We start from the raw sequence: 16,121 nt of genomic DNA on the forward strand, positions 1-16,121 counted from the left end.
TGTGTCATTACACTGCTCTGTGGTCACGGCAAGACAAAGCAAAAATGAAAAAACTTCTTTTAATACCCGGGTCATAAAACAGACAAAATAATACAGTCCTTTTTACTCTGAACTCCATGAGTAATTCTTAAAGCACCTTGCCTTCTCTGCAGATAAACTTTTAAAACTAAGTTTTTTAAGACTTAAAAGGTCTGAATCTTGACATGTTTTGGAGACTACAGCCACTTCAGGGTGTGCTGGCAGGTACTCTCAGAAGGTCACAGTAAACTCTGCTTTGCAAGTTAACGTGCACTTCAAAATGCAGCAGAGCACAAAGATACCCAACCTAACTTTAAATAGGTTATTTCAAATGAAAAGCAGTAAAACACAACATCCTGAAAAGGAGCACATCTTGAGATACCAACTGAGCTCTGGTGCCACAGCTAGATTGCTCCAGATACGTGAAGCACCTGAGCTGATATATTTTTAGCAATCTCAAGTGTCTTTCCACTCCACTGGAGACAACAGTCTAGACGTATTTACAGAGATGATTGGAGACATTTAGCATATTTTCATGCCATCTTTTGAATTCCTAGTTCAGGCACAATTTAAAGAGAATGTCTGCTGAGCATTTGGGAATGGGAGAGCTTGGCACAGTACTCTCAGGATCCTAAATGAATGACAGCCTGCAAGTCAATTCTGTTTTCAGGGAGCAGTAAAGATCAATAGCAGATACTTTCAAGTGCCAGGTACTTCTGAATAGATGAAAACAACCACAAAAAATAAATCATGAAGTCAGCAGTGGTGGCAGATGTGTTCCCAAAAAAACCCACTTTATCACTCAGATTCCTCCATAGCCACTGTGTCCTAACAACAACAACAACAACAACAACAACAACAAAACTAAGAGCTCATACTGCCATAAAACTGCAACCCTTTCTTAAGAGCAGAAACATACTTGGCTCAGGTATATGTCCGTACTAGTAGATCCCAACCATAACTTCTGAAGGCAACAGATCTCCAAAGCTGGAAATTGCCCTACCTGGGGTAATTCTTCTGTGGTCCCCAGTTCTCCAGGTTGAAGGACTGAAAGAGATACCTAAGGGAGTCAAGGACTTTACCAAATATCAAGGTAAGCCCCAGTGTCAGTTTGCTCTGCATACAGTAGGATCTACAAGATGTAGGAGAATCTGAATACATTTTTTAGAAAGTCTGGAAAGACTCATCTCAAAGGATATGACACAGCTATGGTATTTCTTCTTTCTTTTATCTCAGGATAAAATAACACTCGGCCTATGAGAAAAGAAAGGCATCCCAAGAAGCCTTTAACTCCCTGGTGAGAAGTCTATGCAACCCCAGGCCAAGTCTGTAGCACAAATCTTATTCCATACATGATCCACTGAGAACATGAGTTGCAGCAGCCCCAAGTACAGAACCTTTCATTTCTTCTCAGGCTTCAGAAATTCATGTTTTCAGTATAAGACATCCTTGGTTCAGCTGCTGTGTTGTCAAATGAGACAGAAACCACCAGCTCAGACAACATGACAAGTCAGTGAGGAGCTGTCTATCTGTCAGCATTTTCAGTACAGATGATGCTTTCAAGCAGTGAGAAATCTTCCAGTGGTCAACACTGCAATTTAAGGCATTTTTGTCTTTATTACATGCTGTAAAGAAATGAACAATAAACCTTTACAGGAGGAGAGTCAGAAGTGAATAAAATCCCACCTCTCCTGCTCTAGAACTGAAAGGACATTGCTATTGTTCATCCCACTTGTCAGATACAATAATTTATACACCCTGGTACAAGTTACTGAAAAAGTAAAGTACTCCTAGGATCTTTTGTGAAGAGAATTGCTAGAGCAAGGAAGTGTGATGGGAAAGAGCTTTCAGCTTGGGAATCCACAGAGCAGTGAGGGAACAGTTCAAATGTGCTTGCACAGCAGCAGTTCACTTATGTCCCCAGATGCAAAGTGTTTTAACATTAAAAAAAACCACAACAACACAGGACAAAGTGACATGAGAACACTCCGAGTTGTTAAAAATTAATAAATACCTGAATAAATAAAATGCAAAAGCTTCAACATGAAAATAACTCAGGCAAATAATTTACCATTATGCATTTAGCTTATGAATTAGCTAAATTATGCAGGTAACAAGAACATGGACACTATGCAAATATGATTTGGCCATTCCTAGTCACCATTTTGGTCAAGAGAGCCACAAATCAACTGGAAAGCTGCAGAACTTAAGAGTATGGCAGCTCAAGACAAGCAACCACATCTCTTCAAGGGGTGTTCTAATATGTGTGGCTTGTCTGTGAATTAACATACAAGGTACTTGTAGCAGGTATTAAGTTATACAGTCAAGATGCAAAGACAATCCCTCCTCCACAGCTCCAAGAGAAAAAGGGAAGGGTTGGAGGGGAAGGTCTAACTCAGGGACACTCAGGACATCAGGGTCAGAGTTAGGAAGCTATACGAGGACAAACAGCTAGTCGTGGTCAGTAAAATGAAAAGTGCTGACATACTGCATTCCTTCCCTTTCACCGGGTCAGGTAGGCCAGAGCACTCCACCGACGGGTTCGGGACAGCCACCCTCCATCTGGAGCCACTGCTGTCGCACTCTGTGTACTCGAAGTGGTAATCTGTCTGCAAGCAATTACAAAGAGCTTCAGTTTCATCATAACATTCGCATATTAAGCTCATTAATCAAGACTGGGATTAGCAAACTCGGTTATAATTAAACCAGAAAGGAAGTAGCTGGCGTGGAACATACTGTGCAGCACTCTCGCTGCTTTGATGAGCAGTGTGTATCACCACCCAGCAAGCACAAAGCACATCAGATGCTGTGCAGCACAAATGTTAAGGCAGAGGGTGGGATTTGCAAAAGTACTTGAGAGATGAGACACAGATTCCACCAGAATGTTTTTCCCAGTCTCTTAGGGTAGGATTGATCCCAAACTTCTGGCCGTCACGGTATCTGATCTACAGCAGCCAACAAGGCTTCCTCTTTGGTCAGTGGAGCAAACCACAGCCAGAGCACAAGTCATACCATGTTAGATTAAATGTCTAAGATGGATGGAATGAATCACCTTCTGTGAGTGCCTTTCCTCTTCATCAATTTCAGAGAAAGCCCAGACAAATTAGGGGAGATAAACCCAGTATAGGGATACTTCTGAAAATGCCATCCAAGGTCAGCTCTGAGAAGTATCTCAAGGCAGACTGATGGTGTGAAGGGAGATCAGCCCCGTGGTCTCTGTCACCTGAGATAAGCCCTGAGCAGTCTAAGTGAAAATCAGTAAGAAAATTCCTAGTGTTAGCTAGGAAAGATATATTAATTCAGATCCTAGATACAATCTAGACTCACATGTAGCACCTTTTCCTTTTTTCTTTTTTTTTTCTTTTTTTCTTTTTTTTTTTTTTTTGTGTAGCTTTGTTTCCAAATTCATGCCTCAGAATTTCACTGTTAAATAAACTTCAGCAACACCTCATCTTGAACTAGCTTTGTATCAAGAGAGATCTTGGGTGAAGCTGGCAGAATTGGTGCATATCTTTCTTTGGAGGGAACAGCCCTATACTAAAATGACACACACTGCCAAGCTCCACGAGACATCTCCACGTGAGCAAGGCCATCTCCAGCTGCTTTTGCAGTCCACAGAGGGAAAATGGTGGCCACATGCTTACTTTTAGACACCAACTGCAGCAGAGACAAGTTTTCACAGGTCCTGGAAATGCCTGTTTTTCTCCACTGGCTACAGAGGAAGACCAGCCACTTCTCCATTTCCTCAGAGGAACCTCAGTTGCAACACTGCACAGCCCATAAAAATAACACACACAATCATGGGACTGAGGAAAATGGGATCAGAACTTTAGCCACAGGCTCAAGGCTTACACAGCTTTTTTATTATTATTATTGTTGTTATTATTATTATTATTATTATTATTATTATTATTATTATTATTATTATTCATAAAATTTGGTTCGTTCCCTCCAATTTAGCTGGCTTCTCCAAGGCAGGACAAGCCGTGAGCCAGATAAGAGGGAAGGCAGTGGTCATGTCCACAGCCCTAAGCACCAGAAGAAGAGCTCCTTAGCTGCCATAGCTCATTCCCACTATGGAAAAACCCACTCATGAGGCTTCATAAATCTGCCTTCCTAAAGTTCTGTGCCACCATGACTGCAGACATCAGTCCCTAAGCTACCCCACTCTCAGAGGAGGTTCTCTGTGCTCACAAGAATTACTTTGCAGGCAATCTTTTCCTGTTCTTTTTATGATCCCTTGCAGTGCCATCACCCCACATGAACAGGGGGAATCAAGTGGATAAGGGTCATTGGTGCTGACTCTTGTATATATTGGTTAATCCCTGCAAATATTGAGCTGACTCACAAGGAGAAGACTTGCAGTTCTCCTCATTTACTTAAAGAAAAATAAACAATGCTGAATTTAATACTTCTCCTACTGTTACCATAGCTCTCCAGAGATATTCAGGCATTAATAAATTCCTGCCTAAAAATCATTAAAGTCTTTACTATTTTGTATCCAAGCTCAAATAATATTCTGATTTTTTCTGGAATTATTCTTTTTATGGTTCAATAAATGTCTTTGTGGCTCAACCTATGATTTAAAAACATAACTAAAAGCACAGCAGAAAGGAAAATTATCTGTCTCAAAAATAAATCAAGGTATAAGAAGGTATTATCAAACCCAGAGCCACACACGAAACATAATACACCACACTCTCAACTCTACAATAATATTAAATTAAAATATGCATTTTCCCCCTTTCATCTTATTATATGATCTCCAAGGAACAAAAAAAAAACAAAACCATGCATAAAACAACCAAACACCACAGTCCTTAATCATCTTGGTATGAAATACGTCTATAAAACAACCAGAATATATGAATACAAGACCTGTAATAGATCCATTTCATAGTTCACATCATAGAAGAAAAACATTATCAGTTACATTAAATGTGTAAGACTGGAAAGCAAAGAACAGGACACTAAAACACTGATTCTAACTGATGTCTTTTCACATCTCTTTTTTTCACATCTCTTTTTTATTTCGTATTGGGTCAAAAAATTATGGAGAGAAGTTTGGTGTCAACAATACTGGTTACTCTCATACTCACCCCCTCAAAATACACCTCAGGGATGTCTAGCCAGCATGCAATCCCTCTGCAGGCAGAGGGGGTCTCAAAAGTGGTGCAGCTGTGAAGGACACACCATGCAATGCAGAAATGTCCCCTCTAATGGCATCTAACTGTCAGCTGTCAGTGGAGATTCAAAACTCAGGACAGTAGCTAAAATTATAACATTATAACTGCACAGAGCTCTGGTTCAGCTAAATGACCCAGCATCTTGAGCTGGTTAGGAGCCGTGGTGATGCTGTACTCAGCACCCAGTGAAGCTCAGGTCCATCCCTCGGCCGCAGCACCGACACCCTCAGCACACACGTGGTGTTTGCAAGCACTGGACGCTTGCTGAAGCCCACTGAAGCCCACTGAAGCCCATCAACGCTGGCTTACTGGGTTCAGGGCTCCTAATCTGCCTCTGCAATTTACACTTCCAAATATAGCAGGTTGACAGAGGAGCCTCCTCAGCACCGTGGGATGCTTGCAACAACTTTGCATCTCACTGAAAGATGCCGTTCAGTTATGCTGGGATTTCTTCTTCTGCCTGATGAAGAAATTTCTTCACCCACCAGTTCTCTGAAATTAATTTCATGGCAAATCCATTGCCAGATGTTGTCCATTGCCAGCTATTACTCTGGTTTTGCTTTCAATGTTTGGTTTTTTCCCCACTATAATCCAGACAGCTTTAGTATCTATAACTTGGCTATGGGCCTGATTTAATTTTAACTGTATGTCTGACTCTGGCTTATTACTTTTCTGGGCTTGGCCTTAATGTTCTAAACATGTCCCTCCCCAGCTCAGCTGTTATTTCATATAACATTTCCTACTTTATTACTCATAATTCCTAGGCTTTGGCAAAACTGGCTTGAAATTCAGACCCTAAGGGTAGGTTTCCACAGGGAAGTGTCTCTCAGACAGAAATTAAATACACGTCACATAGGGTTAAGCTAAAAAAAAGTAATAATAATAATAAAAATAAAAGAATACAACAAACATTTTTTTAAATAGAAAATTAATGTTGTTCCAAGAAGTTGCTCAGAATTGATGCATAGTCCTCAGCATTAAATTCCAAATGAAAGATTAATAGTGACCTGAGAAATGCCTCCAGAAATAGGCAAGAATGTTTGTTTTACCCTTTGCTGAATTTTGCTTTATTGTTCTTGGAGAATTAATAAAATCACACCTGCACTACCACACAAAACTGTTGTGAGAAACTCTCTGACATGTGTGTCCTCTCTTTGAAGGACACCATGTACAAAAACAATGCCCTCATGCGTGCAGATGACATCAAAGAGACAGTGAACTGGTCACAGCTCTGGCCAGAGGGGGATAAAACCAACAGAATTTGTCCAGCATGCTATGTTCAGAAAGCATCAATACTTTGTGGGCCTGCCTCCCTCACATGTATCCTGTGCAAAACTCCTGCAGACATCTCCTGGCTCTGTGGGGGCACTCAGACCTCCTGCTCTGCAGCTCTTCTCCAGCTCCCAGCCCATCAACAGCTGGCTGAGTGACACTTCAGCAAGGCATGTCCCTCATGTGTCCTCCAACTCTTCTCACACAGTCTTTACCTTGATTCTAAGAGGCACTGAACTCACCTCCTTGCCCAGGTCCTCAGACCCAGTGCAGGCTTCCACAGCTAAGCTAGTTATCTCACAGTCCTCTACAACAGTTGACAGATACAGCTCCTCTCATCTTAAAGCAAATTTCTATTCCAGGGCATTTCTGGTACTTGAGAAGTACCAGTTACTTCTTCATGGACTGGAGAGCTTTCTCCAGGACAACCCCTTGCAGAACTGATCTATCTCCATGACAAAAAGCAACACTTACTTTAATGCCTTTCCATGCACTGAACACTTAATCTGAGCAGAAACAATGGATGAAGCCCAGAAGCATTAAACATTTACCCTATCTATTATGAAATACAATAGCAAGAGTCTCTTGCAGTTTAACAGCTTGCTCTGCTCATGTTTCCCAACCACAGACATCACTGAGCCAAAAAAAAAAGAAAAAAGCTTCTACCTTACCACAATATTACTAATCAGTAGCTTTCAGGTCTGTTGCTTATTCATTTCCTAAACTTGCCCTGCTTGTTCCACCAATACTTTTGCTTAACCTGATTAACTGCACACAATGCTATTAAAAGATATTGCTTGCCAAAAGTGGCATCCGTAATCTTTACAGGCCCATGTGGTATCTATATTTACATGTGCAACAGGGATTAGCTGTGTATTTATATCAAAATAAAAAAAGGCCCCCACACAAACAAAAGCCTCTTTAAGGAAAGAATCAATTCAGGAGGAGATAAGAAGGGAGTTCAACCCCACTGAGCACTCTTGTGAACCCCCCCCCAGACTAATCACACTGAAAAGGAGGACAACACTTTCACTTCCCTGGCACTCCAAGACACGATATCCCAAAAGACAGCAGATGTGGAAGGACAGGCAGCAGTCTCTGTGTGGCTGTGTTTCCCCATGCCCAGCCTCTGCAGCATTACCACACTCAGGGACCATGTTTTCAACACTTTGTGCCTACTCCAGTGCTTCCAAGGGCTGCCTGTCAGTCACTTCTAATTCAGGCATTGAAAGAGATGCAAATTCCCATTTTTTATTGGTTTTGGGCTTTTAGCCCATCCTCCTCTTTTATTGCACTCATTATTTCTAGTATATCCTCTGGCATCCAAGAATATTCCTGCTTCCCCTCTGTGCTTCTATCATCCCCAGCCCAAAAGTGAGCAGCAGACCCATCCATCAGCAGGGCTCTGTCACATCACTCATTCAGGCCTGATGCCCAGCTCTCCATTTCTCCTGAGCGTGGACATGTTCCTCTCTACTCTCCTTTGAAACTACTTATATTAGTGCTTTTCAGCTAAAAACTTGAATCAGGCTTTCAATTATTTCCATCCCTATTCCTAAAACCCCAATTTCCTCAAGACATGTCTATTCTGTCACATTTCTCTTTCTGGATTCCTAATTCATTTATGGCTTTCTTGGCAGTGAGAAACCCAGCTCTAATTGCATTACTCAGAGCCCCACAAGGCAGCTGCATATATTCAGACTTTCTGAAAATGGGGCTATTTGCATCTTGAGCCCAATTCAAGCACCAGGTTTCAACCACCAGAAGCTGAGGTTGAAACTCTGCCAAAGCCATCTGCAAATTAAAGATGAACTGGAGAGGTTTAATGAATGAAAGACAAAATGAAGCAAAAATAGATCATCAATATTTGCAAGGAATCAGAATAAATAACATTTTAGGTAATGTTTTGTATAACCTGTTTAAACACAATTTGCAGGAGTCTGACCCAAATGTGTTAAAATAAACATCCTAGGTCAGTGAGAGGAGTGACCTGCAGTGGACAGATCTCTGTAGAACGATGGGGTAAGATCAGAGAGCCATGAGCACCTCTGTCACCAGGAGGACAGAGACAAGACTTACCAATGTTTAGAAACAAACTGCTGATACAAAAGTGTTTAGATTAATATATTATGTCCCAGTGGAAATGTGAAAGGTATTGAGCTCCCCCACCGACCAGGTCCAAGGACTTCCTCTGCTTTTGGTCAGCGTACTGCAGCATGGGATGATGGTCAGCAGAGAGGAGGTTCTGCCAGCGCACCCCAGATGACCAGAGCAGGGCACATAAACTGTACTCATTTCTCCCTCTGAAGCTGGAGAAGCTACCTAGCCTAGTTTAGACATCTGTGTTTCCATGCAAGCATCTGAGGCTAGGTGGGACGAGTCCTCTGTGTACCTCTTCATCCAGCTGTGACATGCTGGGCTGCCATTTCAATTCTGAATGCATTGGTGCAGCCTCTGAACAGCTCCTAGACCAAGAGGCAGCCACCTCTGAGCTGAGCCTCCCAGAGATGCTTGTCATAAAAATAATGTGTTATTACTATGGCAGACTTTTAACGTAAAAGATAGCAGGGCTAGAAGGGCACTTCAGAAGCCATTCAGTCCATCTTCTTGTCCCCCATACCTAAACCACTCCTGACAAAAGTTTGTCTAACCTCCTAGAAAACCCCAGAGATGGATGTTACATACCTTCCCAGGGTGAAGCTCATAGTTACCAGATAGATAAAATGATGCTAATGCGCATGGTTATCATCATCAGGGAAGCTGAGCACAAGAGCTAAAAGAAATACGTGGGGTTGAAAGGTTTACTTGTTGAAAAGTGCAGCCCATTTCAACACATCAACAGGCTCAGAGAGCAGACTGGCACCAAAGGCTGGGTATTTCCTTCCAAGAAACTGCTTTCTCTATACTCTACATTTACTATACACTTTACTATATGGTTTGTGAAGGACCCTGCATTCCTGTGTAGCACATCGCCTGCATGACACTTCAGGTCTGTGCTCTGAGCAATGTCTTCTCTTGGCCTTCAGTCACCCTCACTCTGGCTGAAGTCAGAGGAGATTTCACTGGCCTCACTGGGCACCAGACAGGGTCAGTCCCCACCATCTTTCAGCACAGACGATACACTTATTCATTCTGATATTTCTTCAGCCTTTGCCAGATCCCTGTCGGCAGCACTCGAGTAATGACTGGGAGAGATTTTCTTATTATAATCTTATTTATCCTTCTAGTGACCATTTTCAGTCTGAAGAGGTCAGGTCAGCCAGCCACCCCACAAACAAGCTTTGTGCAGCCCTGGCCCAGCCATCTTTGAAAGTGTCTGGGATTATTTATTTTTGCAACCTATAGAGACAAGTAGTCTTTAGTAAAACAGTTTATCTTTCATCAAGGGCCTCATCTGTTGCCCAGCTAAGTCAATAAAAGATAACCATTGACTTCAAAGGACAACAGGAAGAGCCACACTCAACCAGCCCACGTACACAGCACCCTAAGTATTAAATAACAGGCAATGGGTATTGCCATCCTTGCATGTAAAACTCTAGAGAAAGCAAAGACCTTTCTACCTTTTAAGATCATCCCATTGAATTTCATGGTGAAGATACCAAATACTGAAATCTGCAGTACTGCAAAAAGGCCCCCAAAAATACTATTGTCAGCCAAACTATGTGTGGAGGCATCTCCAGGGATGGCTTAGCAAGTTGATACGGGACACTGGGCAGGTTGTCTGCCCCAGGCCACATTCTTCCTCTTCCCTTGTCTCAGCACTACAGCTTAGAGGAAGATGGCCCATCAAAAAGTCTTTGTTGTTCACTAGTTTTTAGCTAGAACAGCTCCCTGATTGGGTTCATCATATGTTGTGTGTGCACTGCTGTAGACAGAGGAGAAAGTGGCAATGAGTGGCTGACATGGAAAGATGGAGAGAGGAAGAAAAGCAGGGAACAGAACTGACCTAATGGGTCCTAAGGACCCAATGACTAACTTAGACTTGGTTAAACTGATAATGAAAGGCCGCCTCGATCCTGATGTCTCCTCTCCCAGCTTTCACAGCTGTATTTGGGTCTCTCTCAGGCACCACAGAACAGTTTAATGAATATGGAAATGAAAAGTCTCTAGGGATGCACATCTGCTATTCTGGTTCATAGCCATAAAAATATAGAGTTAGAGAATACATTTTGTGTTCTAACTGCACCTTTGGTGAAATGCTGACTCTTGTTTTAATACTTGCCCCCTGCCTCACCTTACATAAAGCAACTTGCAGGAAAGGCATCAGCAAGAAATTCAAAAATGCTAGTGTGTTATCTGAAGCCCTAAAGTATATATGTTTTTTCCTAAATAAAGTAGGATTTAAACCCTCCCATCCTCCTCCATTGTGCCCTCATAGCTGGACTTGGGTAATTTGGAATTGTGGGAGTCAGGGCTGTAGACACATCTCAGATAAAGCACATAAGATGGAAGTAGTAAATAGCACTGTGTAAAAATGGCAGGGGATCTCAAATCCCTTAGCAAACAGGAGGATTAGGGATCTTTAGTAACACATAGAGGACACTTCTGTCAGAACAGACCATGTAAAAACAGCAGGTTATTAACCTGTTATTGTGTCCCTGCTGGGTCACTCTATGAATTAGTCACCAAACACCCACTAGAAAGAGGACATAAGCTGTCAAATAGCATGGCACAGAAAGCAGCTGATGTTTCTCCCTATTTCTCCACCAACCATCTCTGCCATCATCTGATACACTAAGTCTCCTCTCTAGACTTAAGAGATACTGTTGCAACCACTGTCTTTGGAGCTCCACTGCCCAGGGCTGTGAAAAACAGCATTGGTTAATGCCCTTGGAGTATGTTTGGTTTAGAATAGGAGGTCAGTCAAATAATAGCGGTTCAAGGATCAGGAAAAGCATTTCAAGACAATTCTCAAATGGGACTCAGGACTGGATGAAGGAGTTCCACCTTCTCATCAGAAAACTTTTTATAACACCCATCCCTGTATCTCCTACAATGTCATGAAACTTTTTAGTTGAAAGTTAACTGTCTCAAGAGTGACACAACGTTCTCAGCTCACAAATAAATTTAAATTATGGCATGAAACTGTCTGGAATGTTTCCAACAGCAAGGACAGAAGAGAAACGAGAACGACATATTCAATACCCAGAGGTTCCACTGGAAGGAAAACCTGCTAGATATGATCAATTGATTTGTTGTAATAAAGAGCACTGTAAACTATTATCGATCATTTTTGTCCCGTGCTTTGTATCAGATGGATTTTTAATATATGCCCATGTCAGGGGACTGGAAGGAATTTTATTCAGTGAGTCTTTCAATTGGCTTTTTTAGCTACAAATCATGCAATTATTTTGTTAACAAGCTGGGGACGTGTTAACAATCTGATGACATTTCATTTATGACTGTTGTCTAGGTAAGGCCTCCAAGGTTCACTAAACACAAACAAATAAAAAAGCAGTCACCTTGAACTAGTGTGTGGGCACGTGCACACCTGCATGTGCATTTTTGTATACACACACAGAAACTCACATAATTATAATTCTGTCATCATTTAACCCATAGGCTCCATTGCTCCTCAGCTAATAAAATTTGGTAGAGCTTCACTGTTCCCAGCAGAGCTACAATTATTTACACCCACAGAGACTCAAACTTCTTGTTTATCTTTTAATAGAAAGACAAAAGGTCATTAAAGGTAACACATAGGTCTCAGGTGAAATTTTGTTATATCTCACTGCTGCTCCATGAGACCTGCCCTGATTCTGCAGCCAGAACTGCAACTTTTAGTCTCTGCTTTCAAGTCCTTCCAGCAATGACAACTAATTAGGTGCTGCAGAATTTCGTCTTCCACCTGTGTGCTGGTGGTGATTAATTGCATTCATGGAATGAGTCACAAACCAATTCCAAGCATGCCAGTAAATCGCACCATGGACTAGTGTGAGGAGACTCTATAAAGAGCCAGGCAGGATAGGATTGACCTTGCCAGGACATGGATGGAAAGGACAACTGTCCTGTTTTGAGCCAGGATAAAGCCACTTTTACTGATTTTTTTATTATTTTTTTTTTCCCCTCAGTAAGCTCTCTTCTAACCAGCAGAAAGTTAGGACTGATAATGCTGGAATGTTTTTGTCATTGCCAGGACTCCAAGGTGGTATCTTTGCTCTGCTGGCTCAGAAACTACTGGGAGATCTATGAGCAGGAGCTGCTTGTCTTTCCCCAGCTTGGAATAAAAAAAAAATTCTGAGAAAGTGTCCCTTTCACAATGCAACATCTCACTGCAGTCGGGGCCCTGGGTACAAACGCTGCTCCCTTCCAAGGTCCCATCCTGGTTCTTGGGGTCTATGGCAGGGACACACCAAGGTAATGCCCATAGTGCTCAAAGGAGGGTTGTAGCTAACTTCTGCCCTCTCCACTTACGCTCACCAAACCCCCACAGCAAAGTCCATGGTTGGATTTCCTCTCAGGATCTAACAAACCCATTTCCCTTATTGTCTCTCTCCCAGATGCTTTTATGCTGTGTTACAGATCACTGAAGTGCTGGTGCTTTGGGAGGAATATTAGCATTAAATATAAATACAGGTATTACAACCAAAGCCATCTGTTCCTCACTGTTGATTACGAATCCCCTCACCCTGCACTACCCCCAGCCTTGTGCTTTCTCCTGCAGCTTGTCTCTGTGGCATCCCAACTAATATGCACATGCACAAATTTTCCTCCAGTTAGCTCAAGGATTCAGATCAGCCTGACAAGGGATTACCAACAGTAAGGAAACAAGTATCTGAGTTCCTAAGATCTGTTGAGATGGGTAGAAAATATCCGGATGGACACTTAGAGGGAAACACACCACTGGGGCAAGGCAACTGCCCATTCCTAGCACCCTGAGGGCTTCAGTGTGGACTTCATCTCTGCTACATGCAGGTGAAACTGTGACCCTGGTAAAATAAAAATCACACTTCACATGAAGCACATGCTGTGCTGAATTCAGGCAATGGCCGGCACCTTAACCTGGCCTGAAACAAGTGCAGGTCTTTGGAGAGCTGAAAGGGATACAGGTGCCCCAGAAATACAAGAGGGCAGAAATAGAACTTGGGTCAAACCAGAAAGGCATTCAGACCTCAGTGGTAAACCAGGAGTGAAGCGAGGAGCAAACAAAGGCTCTTCCCTTTCGTTTAAGGACTGTGACCTAATGCTCCAGCTAAAACAGCTGCAGCAACACTTCCCCACAAGCTCCACATGCTCCCTTTTCCCCCCTTTCATTATTTCAATTTCCTATTTCTATGCAAAAGTCCCATGGGGAAAGGTCGTAAAAGATTTGGACAGAGATAGTCTTCAGCAGGAAGAGCAGAAAAAACAAATGAGAACCCTCTTCCTGGGAAGTGACAACTCCTCCCTCCCTCTTTACACTGGAGATGCCAATGAGAGTTTTCCTGGCCTTGTGGCCCTGCCAAGCCAGACCAGTCTCATCCCTCCAGCAAAGAGCAGATACCAGAGTTCTCATCTTGTCCCCGTCGCCTTGGCCACCCCCAGGATCACTGCTCACCCTTGCACAGGTTGGCCAAGCTGCTCCAGGCAGTAACAATAAGCTCAGGAAAGCTGTTTGCTCCCTCAGTTCCTCTTCAGGTAGCATGGAGCAAAAGAAACAAAATCCAGGAAACAAAAGTTCAATCAGTCGAGGCTCAAAATAGAAACAAAATGGTGCCGACTGTCAGAACAGAGCACGGACAGAGCTGCATGGGCTTGATTGCATGCAGATCTAAAAGAGGTGAAATAATAAGAGGCTGCACAATTTGCATATGACTCCCTCTAAGTTTATCAGGTGTTTTCCCTGCATAAGAAAGTAAATAAGTATTAGTAATCCTGAGCCAAAAGCAGAAGAAACTCCTCATTAAAGAGGAATTTATGGAACTGAAGTTTCAGGCTCCCTGTGAGGCCTGTGTTCAAGGCTGGGCTGGATGGAGCTCTGATCAACCTGGTCTAGTGGGAGGTGTCCCTGCCCATGCAGGGGGGTTGGATCTAGATGATCTTTAAGGTCCCTTCCAACACAAACCATTCTATGGTTCTATGATTCTATAATCACCAGTGGCAGATAGTCAGGATCCACATCTTTGCCACTCAGATGGGGGGGGAGTTGTAGCTAACACCCTAACACTTATCAACCCAAAAACGCACCAAAGGAAAAATTCAAATCAACTCTAAAATTATAAAAACAGAGCAAACCTGTGCCTCTCCTCAGGCCAGAACATCACCTGAGGCATGTGTACGAGGACAGACCACAGGACTTGCTCAGATCAGTCTCCCTTAAGTGAATGTTTTGGAGCATGCTGGAGGTTCAGCATCTGAGCTCTTGACCAGCTCACAACACACACATTCACCTCACTTGCTGCAAATTCCTGTCTGAAGCAGGATCTGTCTGCAGGGGCTTGTGTTCCCACTCTAACTGGAAAATGTAAACTTCTGAGGTAGTGTGGGATGGACAAATACCCAGATATTTGAAATGGGTGAGAACCCCTGTGGTGTCAATACCTGCTCTGTACTGCTCTTCTCAGCTTCTAGATCAGCAATGTGGAATGAGAGCCTATGAAAAATCTTATAATTCAATGTTTACTTAACATCTCCTTCCTTATGACACAGAAAATTTAGCATGTTCATGCTCATAACATCTTCCTATAGAACAGCAATGCTGTTATCCCCAATTTAATTCTGCACAGGAGCTCAAGCCCAGGATATTCAGGTCCATATTTAAGAGCCTTGCTTCTATCCAGACACCTATTGCCACAGCAGCTGGGATCCTGGATAGCTTTGAGGCATGCCCCAAGTGCTGTGACAGTGGCACACAAGAAAATCAAATGCAGGTCTCCAGAGGGTCGAAAGACTGGATCAACCTCCTCCTTAACAGCAACCTAAATCTGTAGAGTCAATCCTGCCTGAGGGACTGGTAGAAGAGTGGTGTTTTAACCATGAGAGGACATCTCCTTGCAAAAGTCCCCATCATGGCAATCCCAACCAGCACCTCAGTGGAGCTCCAAGAAGGGGCAAAACAGGAACATTTGGCCCCATTTTTGCCATTCTGTAAAGCTTTCCTGATAATCCACCTGTCTTCTTGCCAAGGAAAGCTTGTGAAATAAAATCAGGAGCATAGGCTTCTCCAGCCAACTGGGCAGGGAGCACTGCTAAATGTGCTTTTATTGAGCAAACAGGTTTCTCCCTTTGAAGGCAGAAGGTGTGATCAAAGGCACTTGGCATGCAGGCTGTGATGCCAGGCCACCAACATCATCCATCTTGTGTCAGCCAGCATAACGGAGCCAGCACAAGGTCAGTGTAGTCTAGATGTAAAAATATAACTATATATATACACACACAGTGAAAGGCAATGTGCATATAAAGCAGCTGGTTTCCAAATCCTGTTAACTCCACATTTCTCAGGCTAATGCTGGCATGGGTTTCCACAGCATCTTCCCACCACTGCCTACAGAGCACTATGCAAGCACTAAAGTTTTAAGCAAGACTCGGTTTTTATGGAGGGACAAGTGGAAATGAAGAGATGCCATATGGGCATTACATGTTTTCACCTTGCAGTGGGCAACCAAATGCATTCTTAATTGGCTCTGGAAATTAGAATTAAGCACAGGCAAAGCATGACTATGTTTC

General features: G+C 42.8%; 1 protein-coding gene across 3 annotated transcripts in view; it reads right to left on the bottom strand.

Moving 5' to 3' along the window:
* ELAPOR2 (endosome-lysosome associated apoptosis and autophagy regulator family member 2) overlaps positions 1-16,121 on the bottom strand; it is a 99,684-nt gene that overhangs the window by 46,194 nt on the left and 37,369 nt on the right. For 2 of the 3 annotated variants that reach the window (XM_051641363.1, XM_051641353.1), the window contains exon 2: positions 2,507-2,627. The exons of the other annotated variant lie outside the window; for it this stretch is intronic. In XM_051641363.1, coding sequence (XP_051497323.1) covers positions 2,507-2,627 — 121 coding nt within the window. The remainder of the gene's footprint in view (positions 1-2,506; positions 2,628-16,121) is intronic. 3 annotated transcript variants of the gene reach the window in all.

Source organism: Apus apus, chromosome 1 (assembly GCF_020740795.1).
Source record: "Apus apus isolate bApuApu2 chromosome 1, bApuApu2.pri.cur, whole genome shotgun sequence".
In the NCBI taxonomy this organism is placed as follows: Eukaryota; Metazoa; Chordata; class Aves; order Apodiformes; family Apodidae; genus Apus; species Apus apus.